The sequence below is a fragment of the Trichosurus vulpecula genome, chromosome 8 (genome assembly GCF_011100635.1).
Source record: "Trichosurus vulpecula isolate mTriVul1 chromosome 8, mTriVul1.pri, whole genome shotgun sequence".
Taxonomy (NCBI): Eukaryota; Metazoa; Chordata; class Mammalia; order Diprotodontia; family Phalangeridae; genus Trichosurus; species Trichosurus vulpecula.
The window spans coordinates 229898870-229914376 of record NC_050580.1 but is presented as its reverse complement, the minus strand read 5'-3'; the positions used below and the strand labels follow the sequence as shown (position 1 = coordinate 229914376).

Genomic DNA, 15507 nt, shown 5'->3' with positions numbered 1-15507 from the left:
TGGAAGATTTTCTTTTTTTTTTTTTGGAGGAAGGAAGGCAGGGCAATTGGGGTTAAGTGACTTGCCCAAAGTCACACAGCTAGTAAGTGTGTCAAGTGTCTGAGGCCATGTTTGAACTCAGGTCCTCCTGACTCCAGGGCCTGTGCTCTACTCACTGCACCACCTAGCTGCCCCCCTTAGAAAATTTTCTATCTGGCTGCATTTTAAAATCTTTCAAGGTAACTGAATCTAGCTCACAACACAAACACAACACCAACATTTTACATTTTACATAGACACAGACATAGATAAAATGACAAGACAGATACAAATAGAACCAGTTTGGCTGAGGCACACAGTTGCAATTTTACAGAGGCATGCAGAGAGGCCAATTAACAAGAGTGTGCAGTTAAGAAACTCTGTCCTTACCAGAGGGATCCAAGATGAATCAGGTCACTGGAGGGCCCTGGAGTTTTCCTCACAAAGAACAGCAAGCTCAACCTAAGTGGGAGCTCAGAGGATTGGCTTAGGGACAAGGGCAGAGGACTCACCAGATGAGGGGGTAGTGGCACCTAGTCCATCCTCACTGGTACCAGAGAGCCCAATGACCTGGTTCCATGTTCAATCACACTTCTGATACCAATTAATGTCAACTGTATGGAACCAACTTCTAACCTGTGGGTGGCCAGAGCCAAACAAAGCAGGCTAGAGAAAGGAGAGTCAATAATTAAACAGAAGTTTGATTTCAAAGTGAGGGAAATGTCTTACAAGCAAGGACACATGTGCTGGAGCCCCACCCCTTGGGGAGCATTTTAGTGTGGGGAGATCTCAATACTTATACCTATGGCTATGCAGTGAGCTGTAGCCCTGACAATGAGGGCTACAGCAACAATGTGAAAAATTTGATTCATAAACAATTCTGGGATTTTGCTGGGGCTGACATCATCCAGAGGGTGAGTGCAAAGGATTGTTGTTACGCCAAGCTCAGGGCAAATCCTGTTTATTGGGCCTTAGCTCTGGAAAACAGGATCTCTCCTAATATCTTGAAAATACTAAGTTACCTTAAAGTTGTAACTTTAATACATATGATTCTACATGTACTTTCATAATTTTCATAAGGAAATTTGTTAGCCCCTTTATTTCGGCTCTGGGAAATACTCATTTTTCATTAACCACTTACTTTAGAACTTCACAACATTCTTTCAGCAACTTTTCTTACAGAGTTATTAAGATTTTTATGACTTTACCAAGGCTAAAGATTCAGGGGACTGAAAATCTGGCAAGTCGCCAAATAACTTCACAGATATATACAAGGTCTGTGGTACTTTCCCAAACAGAAAGTAATTATTATTGTTATTTTTAAGCAAAATCTACCCAATTAAATACTTGATAGTTTGTTTCAACCATGACAACAACAATCTATCAAAAGAGGAGTTAATTTTCAAATGATATAATTGTATCACCTTCTGGGTATAATTTTTCAAATTAACAGTATTTTTTATACAATGATTTCCTTAAAATCACAATAGAAGAAAAATTAGAAGCCTAACAGTAACATAAACAATATCATGAGTTTAAAAAATCTAGTACAAAACTTATTGCTGGTCAACATCAATTTGATTGAATGTCCTTCCAGATCATCTTATATAAAAAAATCACCTCATCCATCTATTGATTTGGCATTTTATATTAATTGCATTGAAAAAACAGTATAATCAATTACACTTTCAGTTCTTATTCATGCACTTTCTAAACATATTGCCTTAATACTAAATATCAATTGTATTTTGTATTAATACCTGATCTACCCTAAAGGGACAAATATCACAATTATTTCACTTTAAATGAAACCACATTATAATTTTGTTTTAGCACAAACTCAATCAAATCAAATCTGGATTAACAGTCATAAATGGTATCATTTAAAATCTTACTTTTCTCAGGGTCATTACCTGCCGGCACCTCCAATTATAGAGCTCATTGCTTTCAGTCCAAAAGATTTATGTGTCAGTCTCACATTCTCATAGCCTTCTTAAAATATTTCAGCATTTAAAAAAATTCTTCAGAGCATATTTTGAAAATTTACAGCAAAGATATTACCATTTCAGTTACAAACTAGTCCCTAATTATTTATAATGCCACAAATTTCTACAAACTAGGAATAAGATTTCCTTTCTTTGCTTGTATTTCTTTGTCTCTGTAACCCAATCTGGTCAGGGATGAAATAAAGAAAGTTATCTTAAAGTTTATTTTGGGGGGTGCTTTTTTCCATTCTAAAACCTTATCTCCTTCTAAAATGGGACCAAGTCCCTGCTTACTGGGAAGGAGAGTTTAGCATCAGGTTACTGAAAGCTAAGAGAACTGTTTTAAATATGAAATTAAATTAATCTTCCCTACTATTTCTATGTTGTTGTTTCTGTTGTTGTTTTTTACAGCAGTCTTTGTGGGCTCTGCATTTTTCCGTTAGAAAGCTCCAAGGTATCAGAATCTACAAATAACACTAAATATGACAAATAAATATGAAAACTGCCCACAAGACAAAGGTTTTTCTGAGAAGCTCATAGAGAAAGAGGAGAAAAATTACTTCTCTACTGTTGGAGTACAAGTTCTGCCCACAAACACACAACCCTAGTCAACAGTTTATTGTCAAGCTTCCCTCATTAACCTGGGGATCATCCTATGTAAATGGATGTAGACAGACGTTAAGACAGATGTTTGTTAGGGTTTCTCAATCTACTATGCAGATATCAGAACAAGACAAGACAAGGTAACACAAATATCTGATATAGGAACCCTTCCCAGTATGTGACATGGCTCAACTGCCACCAGCATACAGTTGCATATCAGATGTCCAATTTATTTTAATAGTCATAGGAGGGTTAGGGGACATATATAGGAAGAGAAAAAAGGAGGGGAGTAAGGAAAAAAAGGACAGAAGGAAGAAATAAAGAGAGAGAGAAAGAAAGAAACAAAGAAACAAAGAAAGTCTGAGAACAACTGGCACTGAACCCAGAATTCTTGTGTGATCAGCCTCAAGAGAACAAATTTGCCAATAAGGGTGGGTAAACTAGTTCTAGTCCTACTCTAAGTAGGTCAGTGTGTCACACTACTCTTCTTATTTTCCAGATGCAGAAACTGGGGCCTAGGAAGGTTGAGTGAATTGCCCAAGGTCACATAGTTAATAAATGTCTTTAAAATAATTAATGTCTAATGTTGGGGAGGGGAGCAAAATGGCAGAATGAAAGGAAGCAGTGCTGTAAGCAACCATCCACAAACTTTTCCAAACAGATCTAGAAAAAGCATCAGAACAAATCCAGCTGAACATAGGGAGATGGACAGAGAGGTTTGCAGACACTGGGGACAAGATCAGGGAGTACTCTGGCATTGAGAGAGAAGTTATGCATCCAAACAAAAGGAGACCCTAGACTGGAAGAGGCACCACCAAACACCTACTGCTGTGGTGATAGATGTGAATTGGCAGCTTTTTCTCCCCCTACCCAGTTTCAGGTCATAGTGCAAGTTGGAGTGAGAAGGACATGCCCTAGTACAGAGGCCCTGCTCTGTGTATGGAGAAAGGAGCCAGCAGCAGTAGGAGTAATTGGTGTGGCTCAGATCTCAGATGCAAAACAGAGTCTCACTTCCAGTATCTAGTCCAGCCTGCAGAGGGCAGAAATCCCAGACCAACGAGTAGCCTACAATTCTGCTGCTCTGAACTGTTGAAGTTTTAGAGCTGGTTGACAGGGGTGAAGTCCTGCAACAGTCTACTGTTGCTCATACCCAAACTCAGGTCAGAAACTTGCAGAACTCAAATGAGGGGGAAGCAGCGATCAGACTTTGCCCTGTATCGCACCACTTTGGGGGCACTGAAAGCTTGTAAATTCCCAGCGTGTTCCAGAGATGCTGGAAAAATGCAACACTAATACTCCAAGAAAGAACCAACACTTCCTTCCAAATTGCCACAGAGCTCAGCCCTAACATCAAGTCCAAAATCAGAAAGTAGGCTGGAAGAATTATGGAGCAGAGATGTTCAAGACTCAAATGCAGGAGAATGACTTCAAAACATCTACAAGAAAAGCCTCAGAGAAAAACAACTTGGGCACAAACTCAACTAGAATTCCTGGAAGAGATGAAATAAGAGTTTTTAAATGTTTTTGGAATGGAATGAATGGAATGTAAATGGAATGAAAATACTTGAGGAAAAACTTGGAAGAGAAATGAGAGCTACAGAAGAAAGAATTATAAAGGGAATTAGCAGGTTGGAACAAGCCCAAGCTACAAACTCCATGAAAATTAGAATGGACCAAATAGGAGCCAACAATTTCATTACACAACAAGAAATACTTAAAAGGAAGTCAAAAGACTGAAATAGTAGAAGAAAATGTAACATATTTCATAGCAAAAACAACTGACCCAGAAAAGAGATCGAGGAGAAAAAAATAAGAACCATTGGACTATCTGAATTTCATGATCAAAAAAAGAGCTTAGACATCACATTTCAAGGAATCTTAAAAGAAAACTACATTTATTCCTAATAAATTTTTTCTTATTAGATCCATCCCAAAGCTCCAGCCTATCAAGATCCTTCTGGATCCAGTATGTTAGCTATTTCATTTAACTTTGTGTCATCTGAAAATTTGATGAGATCTATGTCTTTTTCCAAATCATAGGTTAAAATGTTAAACAGCAAATCCCTAGACTCTTCTCCCAGAGACCCTATGCTATGCTAATATTGAGCCATCAAATCTGAATCATCTGAGTCCATCTAATTACATCTAATCTGTATCTCTCCACAGTATGGAGAATAATATGAGATACTTTATTAAATGCTTTGTTAAAAAATAAACTTTATCCACAACATTCCCTTCACCTGCTAGTTTAGTAATCCTGTCAAAAAAGGAAATTATGTTAGACCTGTTCTTTTTTCTTTCCCCTCCCAACTGTAATTGTGTATAAGTGTATTCATGCAAAACAAATTCCTGCACTAGTCATGTCCAGAGAGAGAGAGAAGGAAAGAAAGGGAAGAAGAAAGGAAGGAAGAGAAAGATAAAGGAAGAGAGAGACAAAGAGAGAGAGAAAAAAAGAAAAGGAAGGAAGGAAGGAGGGAAAAGAAAGATATTTTAGAATTAACTAAACTGTGTGGTATTAATTATAGATATATATTCAATGAAGTGAAAAATATTTGCTCAGTGAAATAAAAAAATTCAGTGAGAGGGGGCGGAGCCAAGATGGCCGCATGAAGGCAGCATCTTACCGGAGCTCTCTCACAAGATCTGTCAGATTCCTATAAAAAAGTGAATTTGAGCAGATTTGAGAGAGTCAGAAACCGCGAGCAGTTGGCGTGGGGCAAATTTCCGAGCCAGGAGAGTCTGAAAGGCCTGAGGAACGAACCTGCAGGCTCGGAGAGTGCTCGGTGCGGAGCGGCTCCAGACCAAGGCGGAAGCGGCTGGCCGGGAAATCCACGTGGGAGACGAGCTGGGAGAAAGCTGGGCGCCCGAAACCGGCAGAGATCCCCAGGACTCCCAACACAGGACGGCAGTCTGTGGGAGCGACGAGAGGCAGCGCAACGCCACCAGCCGTGAAAACACCCACTCCTGACGCTTGCAAAACCCAGGAACTCGGCTTCTTGAACTTCCGGAAGACTCAATGGCCAGGTAAACAGCTCTAATCCCTCCCCCCCTCACCCAGAGAATTCCTCGGGGGAAAAAAAAAAGAGAACTGAAACAGAGGAGAGAGTAGTGGGGCCTCACAGGACAAATACTAGAAGCAGGGGTCAACGCCAGGAGCCCAGACGTAACCTTGCTCCCCCAGGGGAAGTGCCAGACATCAGCTCAAACAACAAACAGCTGAGACCATTGCTGAAAAGCAAGTGCTGGAGAGCACCCACAGGGAGTGAGACGCCAGGGAGCCAGACCCCTCCCCCACACCTCAGGAAACTGAAGGTTTTAATTCTAGACTCACAACCCCCAGAATAAGAAAGCTGGGACAGAGAGCCCAAAGATAGAAATTCGTTGTAACGCCAGGAAAAGGGAAAACAACAAACATGAAGAAGAATACAAAAAAACCGAGGACAATAGATTCTTTTTATGGAGACAGGCAGGATCAAAATATCGATATAGAGGAGGACAGCATTGACACGGCAGATACATCAGATACCTCAAAAGCTAATATGAACTGGTCTCCAGCCCAAAAAGCACTGCTGGAAGAGCTAAAGGAGGATTTTAAAAACCAAATTAGGGAGGTAAAAGAAAACATGGAAAAAATGGAAAAGTCCCTAAAGAATAAGATTGGTGAAATGGCTACGGAGATACAGAATCTAAAGAGAGAAAATGACACCCTGAGAGGTGAAATCAACCAATTGAAAATGGAGGCTCAAAAGCAAAATGTAAACACTAACTCATTTAAAATTAGACTTGAGCAAGTGGAAGCTAATGAATCTATGAGGCATCAAGAAGTAATAAAACAAAACGTAAAGAATGAAAAAATAGAAAAAAATGTGAAATATCTGATTGGCAAAACAACTGACCTGGAAAATAGATCCAGGAGAGACAATTTGAGAGTTATTGGTCTACCAGAAATCCACGATGAAAAAAGGAGCCTTGACAGTATCTTCGAAGAAATTATCAAAGACAACTGCCCAGAGGTCCTAGAACCAGAGGGCAAAATAGTCATTGAAAGAATTCACCGATCACCCCCTGAAAGAGATCCCAAACTGAAAACACCAAGAAATATTATAGCCAAATTTCAGAGTATAAACTCAAGGAGAAAATACTGCAAGCAGCCAAAAAGAAGCAATTCAAATATCGTGGAACTACAGTCAGGATCACGCAGAATCTCTCAGCTTCCACATTAAAAGACAGGAGAAATTGGAATATGATATTCCGAAGGGCAAAGGAGCTGGGACTACAACCAAGGATCAACTACCCAGCAAAACTAAGCATAATTTTCCAGGCAAGGCGATGGACATTCAATGAAATAAGGGAATTCCAGACCTTCCTGATGAAAAGGCCAGAACTCAATGGAAAATTTGATCTCCAAATACAAAACTCAAGAGAGACATAAAAAGATAACCAGGGGGAAAAACCCCACAAACCTCATTAACCAATAAGCTTAGGTTGTTTACATCTTTAAGTGGGATTATATCATCTTATCTTTGTTTTTTATGTATATATATATATATATATATATATATATATATATACACACACACATATATAAGTCATTCTTGTGAATGGTACAACTATTATGACAAATGAAAGGGATATACATAGGTTGTGAATGCCTGTATAAATTAACCGATGTAAAGATATAAAATATAAATAAGAGATATAAAGGGAGGGCTATGAGGGAAGTGGTAAGGAGGTAGTAGAAAAGGGTAAATTACACCAAAGGAAGTGGCAAAAAAACATATTATAGTAGAGGGAAAGAAGGGAGGGAGAAGAGCAGTATTTGAGCTTTACTGTCATCTGATCTAGTTCAAGAAGGGAATAACATACTCTGATAAGTTTAGAAATCTAACTTGTCCTACGGGAAGTGGGAGGGAAAGGGGGGGAAAGGGAGGGGGGAGGGCAGAAGGAAGAGGAGAAGTAGCAAGTGGGTAACGGTTAGATAAGGGAGGGGAATAAAGAGAAAGGGTTAACTGAGGAAAGAGGCGGTCAAAAGCAAAACTTTGTTGAGGAGGAGAAGGGGAAAGGGAGAAATAAAAGCATAAACAGGGGGAATTAGGATGGAGAAAAAGACACAGATAGAAATCATAACCCTGAACGTGCGGGGGATGAACATTCTCACAAAACAGAAGCAGATAGCAGAATGGATTAAAAACCATAATCCTACAATATGCTGTTCACAAGAAACGCATCTGAAACAGGGGGATACACATAAGGTTAAGGTAAAAGGCTGGAGTAAAATATATTGTGCCTCAGCTAAAGTAAAAAAAGCAGGTGTAGCAATCCTAATCTCAGACAAAGCAAAAGTAAAAATAGATCTAATTAAAAGAGATAAGGAAGGACATTATATCCTGCTAAAAGGCACCATAAACAATGAAGCAATATCATTGCTTAACATATATGCACCAAGTGGTAAGGCATACAATTTCTTAGAGGAGAGGTTAAGGGAGTTACAGGAAGAAATAGACAGCAAAACTATAATATTGGGAGACCTCAACCTCCCCCTTTCTGAACTTGATAAATCTAACCTCAAAATAAATAAGAAAAAAGTTAAGGAGGTAAACAGAATTTTAGAAAAGGCACATATGATAGACCTCTGGAGAAAACTGAATGGGGATAAAAAGGAATATACTTTCTTCTCAAAAGTACATGGCACATACTCAAAAATTGACCATGTACTAGGGCATAAAAACCTCACAATCCAGTGCAGAAAAGCAGAAGTAGTCAATGCATCCTTTTCAGATCATGATGCAATAAGAATCATTTTTAATAAAGTACCATGGCAAAATAAGCTAAAAACTAATTGGAAACTAAATAATTTAATTCTAAAGAGTGAGTGGGCCAAAGAACAAATCAGAGAAACAATTAATAATTTCATTCAAGAGAATGACAATAATGAAACAACATACCAAAACTTATGGGACGCAGCAAAAGCAGTTCTTAGGGGGAGTTTTATATCTCTAAATGCCTACATGAATAAAATAGGGAAAGAGGAGATCAATGATCTGGGCATACAGCTGAAAAAGCTAGAAAAAGAGCAAATTGAAAACCCCTAATTAAATACCAAATTAGAAATAATGAAAATCAAAGGAGAGATTAATAAAATTGAAACCAAGAAAACTATTGAATTAATAAATAAAACAAAGAGCTGGTTTTATGAAAAAAACAATAAAATTGACAAACCTTTGGCCAATTTGATTAAAAAAAAGAAAGAAGAAAATCAAATTACCAGTATAAAAAATGAAAAGGGTGAAGTCACCTCTAATGAAGAGGAAATCAAAACAATAATTAGGAATTATTTTGCCCAACTGTATGCCCATAAATTTGACAACCTTAGAGATATGGATGAATATCTACAAAAACATAAACTGCCCAGACTAACAGAGAAGGAAGTGAAATTTCTTAATGACCCCATATCAGAAAAAGAAATTGAGCAGGCCATCAACGAACTCCCTAGGAAAAAGTCTCCAGGGCCAGATGGTTTTACATGTGAATTCTATCAAACATTTAAAGAACAACTAATTCCAATACTTTGTAGACTATTTGGGAAAATAGGTGAAGAAGGAGTCCTACCAAATTCTTTTTATGACACAAATATGGTACTAATACCCAAACCAGGTAGAGTTAAAACAGAGAAAGAAAATTATAGACCAATTTCTCTAATGAATATTGATGCAAAAATTTTAAATAAAATATTAACAAAAAGATTGCAGCAACTCATTACGAGAATAATACACTATGACCAGGTAGGATTTATTCCAGGAATGCAAGGCTGGTTCAATATTAGGAAAACTATTAGCATAATTGACCATATCAACAACAAAACTAGCAGAAACCATATGATCATCTCAATAGACGCAGAAAAAGCCTTTGACAAAGTACAACACCCATTCCTATTAAAAACACTAGAAAGCATAGGAATAAGGGGAACCTTCCTCAAAATTATAAATAGCATCTACCTAAAACCATCAACAAGCATTATTTGTAATGGGGATAAACTAGATGCATTCCCAATAAGATCAGGGGTGAAACAAGGATGTCCATTATCACCCCTATGATTCAATTTGGTACTAGAAACGTTAGCTGCAGCAATAAGAGAAGAAAAAGAAATTGAAGGAATTAGAATAGGAAAAGAAGAAACTAAATTATCACTTTTTGCAGATGATATGATGATTTATCTAGAGAATCCTAGAGAATCAAGTAAAAAACTACTTGAAATAATAAACAACTTTAGCAAAGTTGCAGGATATAAAATAAACCCACATAAATCCTCAGCAGTCCTATACATTACTGACAAAGCCCAACAGCAAGAGATAGAAAGAGAAATTCCATTCAAAGTTACTGAAGGCACTATAAAATATTTGGGAGTCTATTTGCCAAGACAAACCCAGGGCCTATATGAACATAACTATGAAACACTTTTCACGCGAATAAAATCAGATCTAAATAAATGGAGAAATATCAGTTGCTCATGGTTAGGCCGAGCTAATATAATAAAAATGACAATTCTACCTAAATTAATCTATCTATTCAGTGCCATACCAATCGAACTACCAAAAAATTATTTTACTGAGCTGGACAAAATAATAACAAAATTCATTTAGAAAAACAAGAGGTCTAGAGTATCTAGGATATCAATGAAAAGACATGCTAGAGATGGTGGCTTAGCCACACCAGATATTAAACTGTACTACACAGCAGCAGTCATCAAAACTGCCTGGTACTGGTTAAGAAACAGGGGTGTGGATCAGTGGAATAGGATAGGTACACAAATAGGTGAAATCAACAAATTTAGCAATCTACTCTTTGATAAACTCAAAGAGGCCAGTTTCTGGGCTAATAATTCACTATTTCACAAAAACTGTTGGGAAAATTGGAAAATGGTAGAGCAAAAACTGGGCATAGACCAATATCTTACACCATATACCAAAATAAAGTCAAAATGGGTTCATGATTTAGGAGTAAAAGTTGATACTCTATGTAATTTGGGAAAGCAAGGAATAGTTTACTTATCAGATTTGTGGAAAAGTAAAGAATTCATGACCCAACAAGAGATATAGAGCATTACAAAATGCAAAATGGATAATTTTGATTATGTCAAATTGAAATGTTTTTGTACAAAAAAAGCCAATGCAACAAGAATTAGGAGGGAAGCAGAAAATTGGGAGAAAATCTTTGCAACTAGTATCTCTGATAAAGGCCTCATCTCTAAAATATACAGGGAGCTGAGCCAAATATATAGGAATACAAGCCATTCCCCAATTGAGAAATGGTCAAAGGATATGAACAGGCAGTTTTCAGAGGAAGAAATTAAAGCTATCTACAGGCATATGGAAAAATGCTCTGGATCGCTGCTGATTAGAGAAATGCAAATCAAAACAACTCTTAGATACCACATCTCTCCTGTCAGATTGGCTAAAATAACAAATCAGGAGAATGATAAATGCTGGAAAGGATGTGGGGAAATTGGAACATTGTTGCATTGCTGGTGGAGTTGTGAGCTGATCCAGCCATTTTGGAGGGCGGTTTGGAACTATGCCCAAAGGGCTATAGAAATGTTCATACCCTTTGACCCAGCAATACCACTTCTAGGGTTGTATCCCAAAGAAATCACGCAAGCGGGAAAAGGACCCATATGTACAAGAATATTCATAGCAGCTCTCTTTGTGGTAGCCAAGAATTGGAAATCAAAGGGATGCCCATCAATTGGGGAATTGCTGAACAAACTGTGGTACATGAAGGTAATGGAATACTATTGTGCCATAAGAAATGGGGATGATGCAGACTTCATAACAACCTGGAAAAACCTACACGACATAATGCTGAGTGAGCGGAGCAGAGCCAGGAGAACGTTGTGCACAGCCACAGATATATGGATTCCGTGAGGACCAACCCTGACAAACTGTGCTTTTCTCAGCAACCTAAGGGGCAAGGACAACTCCAGGGGACTCACGATGGAGAATGCTATCTTCATCGAGACAAAGAACTGCGAAGTTTGAATACAGACTGAGGCACACTACATGCTCGCCTTTTCTGCTTCTCTTTTGTTTTTGTTTTTGGGGTTTTTCTTTTTTTTTTTTGGTTCTGTTTCTTCTTTCTCATGATTCATTCCATTGGTCAAAATTCTTCTCCATGACTTGACTAGTGCATAAATTAATTCAATGCGAAGTTATACATGACAGTTATATGAGACTTCATGCCGTCTTGGGGAGGGAGAGGGGAGGGAGGGGAGAAAAACTGGAACTCAAAACTATGTAGAACCGTGCGTGGTAAACTAAAAATAAATAAAGAAATTTATAAAAAAAAATTCAGTGAATACTGAAACAGTCAGAGATGACTTCAGGAGCTAGGGTTTGAAGAATGAATAGTATCTCTATAAGAAAAAGAAGAAGAATATATGATGGCATTCCAGATTGGGAAGAAGAGTTTGAGTAAAGGCACAAAGAATAGGAATAGCATAATATATTGGAAAGTGAGTAGACTTACCTGACTGGAGTGGAAGTTAGTATTGGGGAGTAGTAGGACATAAGTGCAGCTGAGACAGCTAGGTAGCACAGTGGGTAAGAGCAGTGGGTCTAAGGTCAGGAAGACCAGAATTGTCTTACTAGCTGTGTGATCCTGGATGCTGTGTGACCTTACTAGCTGTCTTACTACCTGTGTGACCCTGGACAAGTCACTTAACCCTTGCCTGCATAAAACTAGGGAAGGAATGGCAAACTACTCTAGTATTCTTGCCAAGAAAACCCATCCATGAGGTCGTGAAGAGTCAGATACAACCGAATAACAAGGAGGATATAAGGGTGGAGTTATTGTGGAGGTATTAAAACTAAATATCTTAAAAATAACAATTCATCTTTTTATTCATTCATAGCACCTTAGACAAAATTAGTAAAGTTCACTATACTTTTAAGTTTAGAAGGAATTTTTAGATTTGAGGACATGTTTAATATGGTCTCCTACCTAAAACCTTTTTCTGAATCAAAGTGTTTTCCACACTGCAGTAAACATTGTGTGTATATGTGTGCATATAAATTTATGTACACATGTATACATGCCTGTATATACATATATATTGTTTCCAGGAGGGAAGTGATATAGAGTAGTGATGAGCACTAGAATTTTGTCTACACAGAAATTTTCAAGAAGTGCCTACTTCTAACTCATTTGGCTTTGTTACTTCATAGGTATCTATTGATTGGGTTGGAGATTACGATGAACCACTGACTGGTTTTTCTTGGAGGGGTGGATCAGAACGAGAGACCACAGGAATTCAGATATGGAGTGAAGTCTTCCTAATTAACAAACCCGATGGCAAAAAGGTATGAAACTGACTTTTTGATACTAAGTTGTAACAAGTAAGTGGTAATTTAGTTGTAACAATTACCACTTTTTTGTCATGAATTTATAGATAGCCTAGTTCTATAATGGGTGGCTCCTATATAAAATCCTAAGGGATTGTTGATCTATTATCATCTAAGTTATAATCAACATGGATTATAGTCAATAGGTTGACTGATGGACCCTACTGTGCTTTATTAAGTGTCTATGATAAGTTGAGTATTATTAATGAGCAATTAACAGCTAGGCAAATAACTTTACCTTCTGAAAGATGTAGCACTATAACCTTGGCTGGGATAGAGATCAGACCAATGATTTCAATGATATAGGGCATTTCTAGATGAAAAAACCCTACCAATGCAAGGCAATATCCTTTCTGCAACCATCAGTTTTAGAACCCTGAGAATTTAAGTGAGATTCCCAGGGTCTTATAAATGAATTATGTGATAGAAGTAGAACTTGGACCCAGGTCTTTCTTTTCCTAAATCCAGCTCTCTACCTACTACCCCATGCTGAGCTAGGAAAGTTGTTGAGTATCCTCGTTTTATAGATGAGAAAACTGAGATTTAGCTACACTAAGAAAAGTCAGGATTCCAAAATACATCCTTCAACTCCAAATCCAAGACTCTTTCTGCTATACTATACTGCCCCCCCCCGTAGTATTCTACAAGTAATTTTTAAAATGTGCTATACTTTTGTGGTTGCAGGTTGCAGTATTATTAATGGACACTCAGGGGACATTTGATAGTCAATCAACTCTAAGGGATTCAGCCACAGTATTTGCCCTTAGCACTATGATCAGCTCAATACAGGTAACTAAGGAAGTAAATTTATTATATTGTATTTCTTTAAATTATTAAACACAAAAGATTTCAAAATACATATCATTGTGAAAGGCTAAATGGCTATAATTTTTATAATACTGGTTCATTTTACTAAATTGGTTAGTTTACCAACCAATCTGTACCTTTCATGAGACACAGAAACTTTTTTTGTTTTGCAATCTACTTCATATTGCAAAGTTAAAACAGTTTATATTCTCTTCTCAAAAAAAGATGCCTGTGTTTTCAGTGCAAGGTATTTTTTCTGCTTAGGTCCAGACTTAATCATATTCAATGAAATAGCATATGCAATTGTTGCACCCAGCTCTGAGCCACCTTCCTACAAGGTAGCAGCGACTTACACAGGTTTTAGAATAATAGCTAGCATTCGTATAGTCTTTAAAGTTATAGAAAGTGCTTTGCAAATATAATTTCACTTTATACTCACAACAGCCTTGGGAGTTAGATCCTATTATATCTGTTTTACAGATGAAACTGAGGCAGACAGGTACTTGCCCAGGGTCACATAACTAGTCAGTGTCTGGGGCCACATTTAAACAATCCTTCCTGACTCTGGGCCCCGTGTCCTATTTTCTGTGGGTACCCCAAGTTGCATTCCCATTGGCTGGTTCCCCTGGCTAACTAGTCCCAAAATTATAGTTCATGAGTCCCACAGGCTGCTCTCCCTCAACAATCCTGCCAAAGACACAATTAGGTCAAAGCAACAGAATTTACTAAGATGATATAGTAAGAATAGGAGCTAAAAAGACATTTCCTCTTCTAAACCCAAGGAAACACTTTCCAACAAATACACAAAGCATCTGTGGGAATAGTGAGCCCACGCCTAGAGTACAGTGATAATGAGACCCATGTGTAGGGAATACATGTAGCCAAAACTTACAATTCCTGTGATGATGGACCCTAATGGCTTTTTTCTCTTTTTGTGCCGTTTTCTCTGTAACCCAACTCTCATTTTGCAAACCTAGCTCTCTCTTAAGCCCATAGTAGGCCTCTTTCTCTGCTATTCCTGAAAGCTATCTCTTCTTTTTAAGTGATGGTCTCTCTGTATCCATGCCTGTAATTATCATAAACTATTGTTTGAAGTTTATGAGGTTTATACAGATGTTCCATGGCTTCAGATTAGAGTCTGAAGTATATATTCGGGTGAATACAATTTACATGGTATTCAAAAACCAATAGAACTCTCAATGAGGTTAGTGGTGGTGTTTTGGTATGCACATACATATACTCAGGCAATAAGTGAAGTCAACATAGGATTTTTTTAAAAGAAAACTTTAAATATAGATGACAATTCAGAGCATGTTTAAAAAAAACTTACTTTTAGAATCCTTTTGTGCTTAGTAGATTGCACGTTAATTTGGGTTGGGTTAAGTTGGGTTAACAAAAGCATTTTATTAACTCATCTCAGAATGAGTGGTACTATGGATGTGGAAATGTTTTTATCAATCATTATATAGAAGTTAACTTCACACGTCATAGCTTGACACATTTTTTTAAAAATCAATGATCTGTGACAATTTTGAGTTATATTATTATGTAAACAAACAGAAAATACAAAATAAATATTCAAGAAAACACCTAGTTATATTCTCTTTTAAATTTTATTCTTAATTAAGGTATACAACTTATCTCAGAATGTCCAGGAAGACGACCTTCAGCACTTACAGGTAAAATGTTTGAGTTCT

The 15507-nt window shown here is 37.5% G+C and overlaps 1 protein-coding gene across 2 annotated transcripts in view; it reads left to right on the top strand.

The window, feature by feature from the left end:
• Positions 1-15507, top strand: part of ATL1 (atlastin GTPase 1) — a 146094-nt gene that overhangs the window by 28219 nt on the left and 102368 nt on the right. For both annotated transcript variants that reach the window (XM_036735794.1, XM_036735793.1), the window contains exons 3-5: positions 12827-12961; positions 13688-13792; positions 15439-15489. In XM_036735794.1, coding sequence (XP_036591689.1) covers positions 12827-12961; positions 13688-13792; positions 15439-15489 — 291 coding nt within the window. The remainder of the gene's footprint in view (positions 1-12826; positions 12962-13687; positions 13793-15438; positions 15490-15507) is intronic.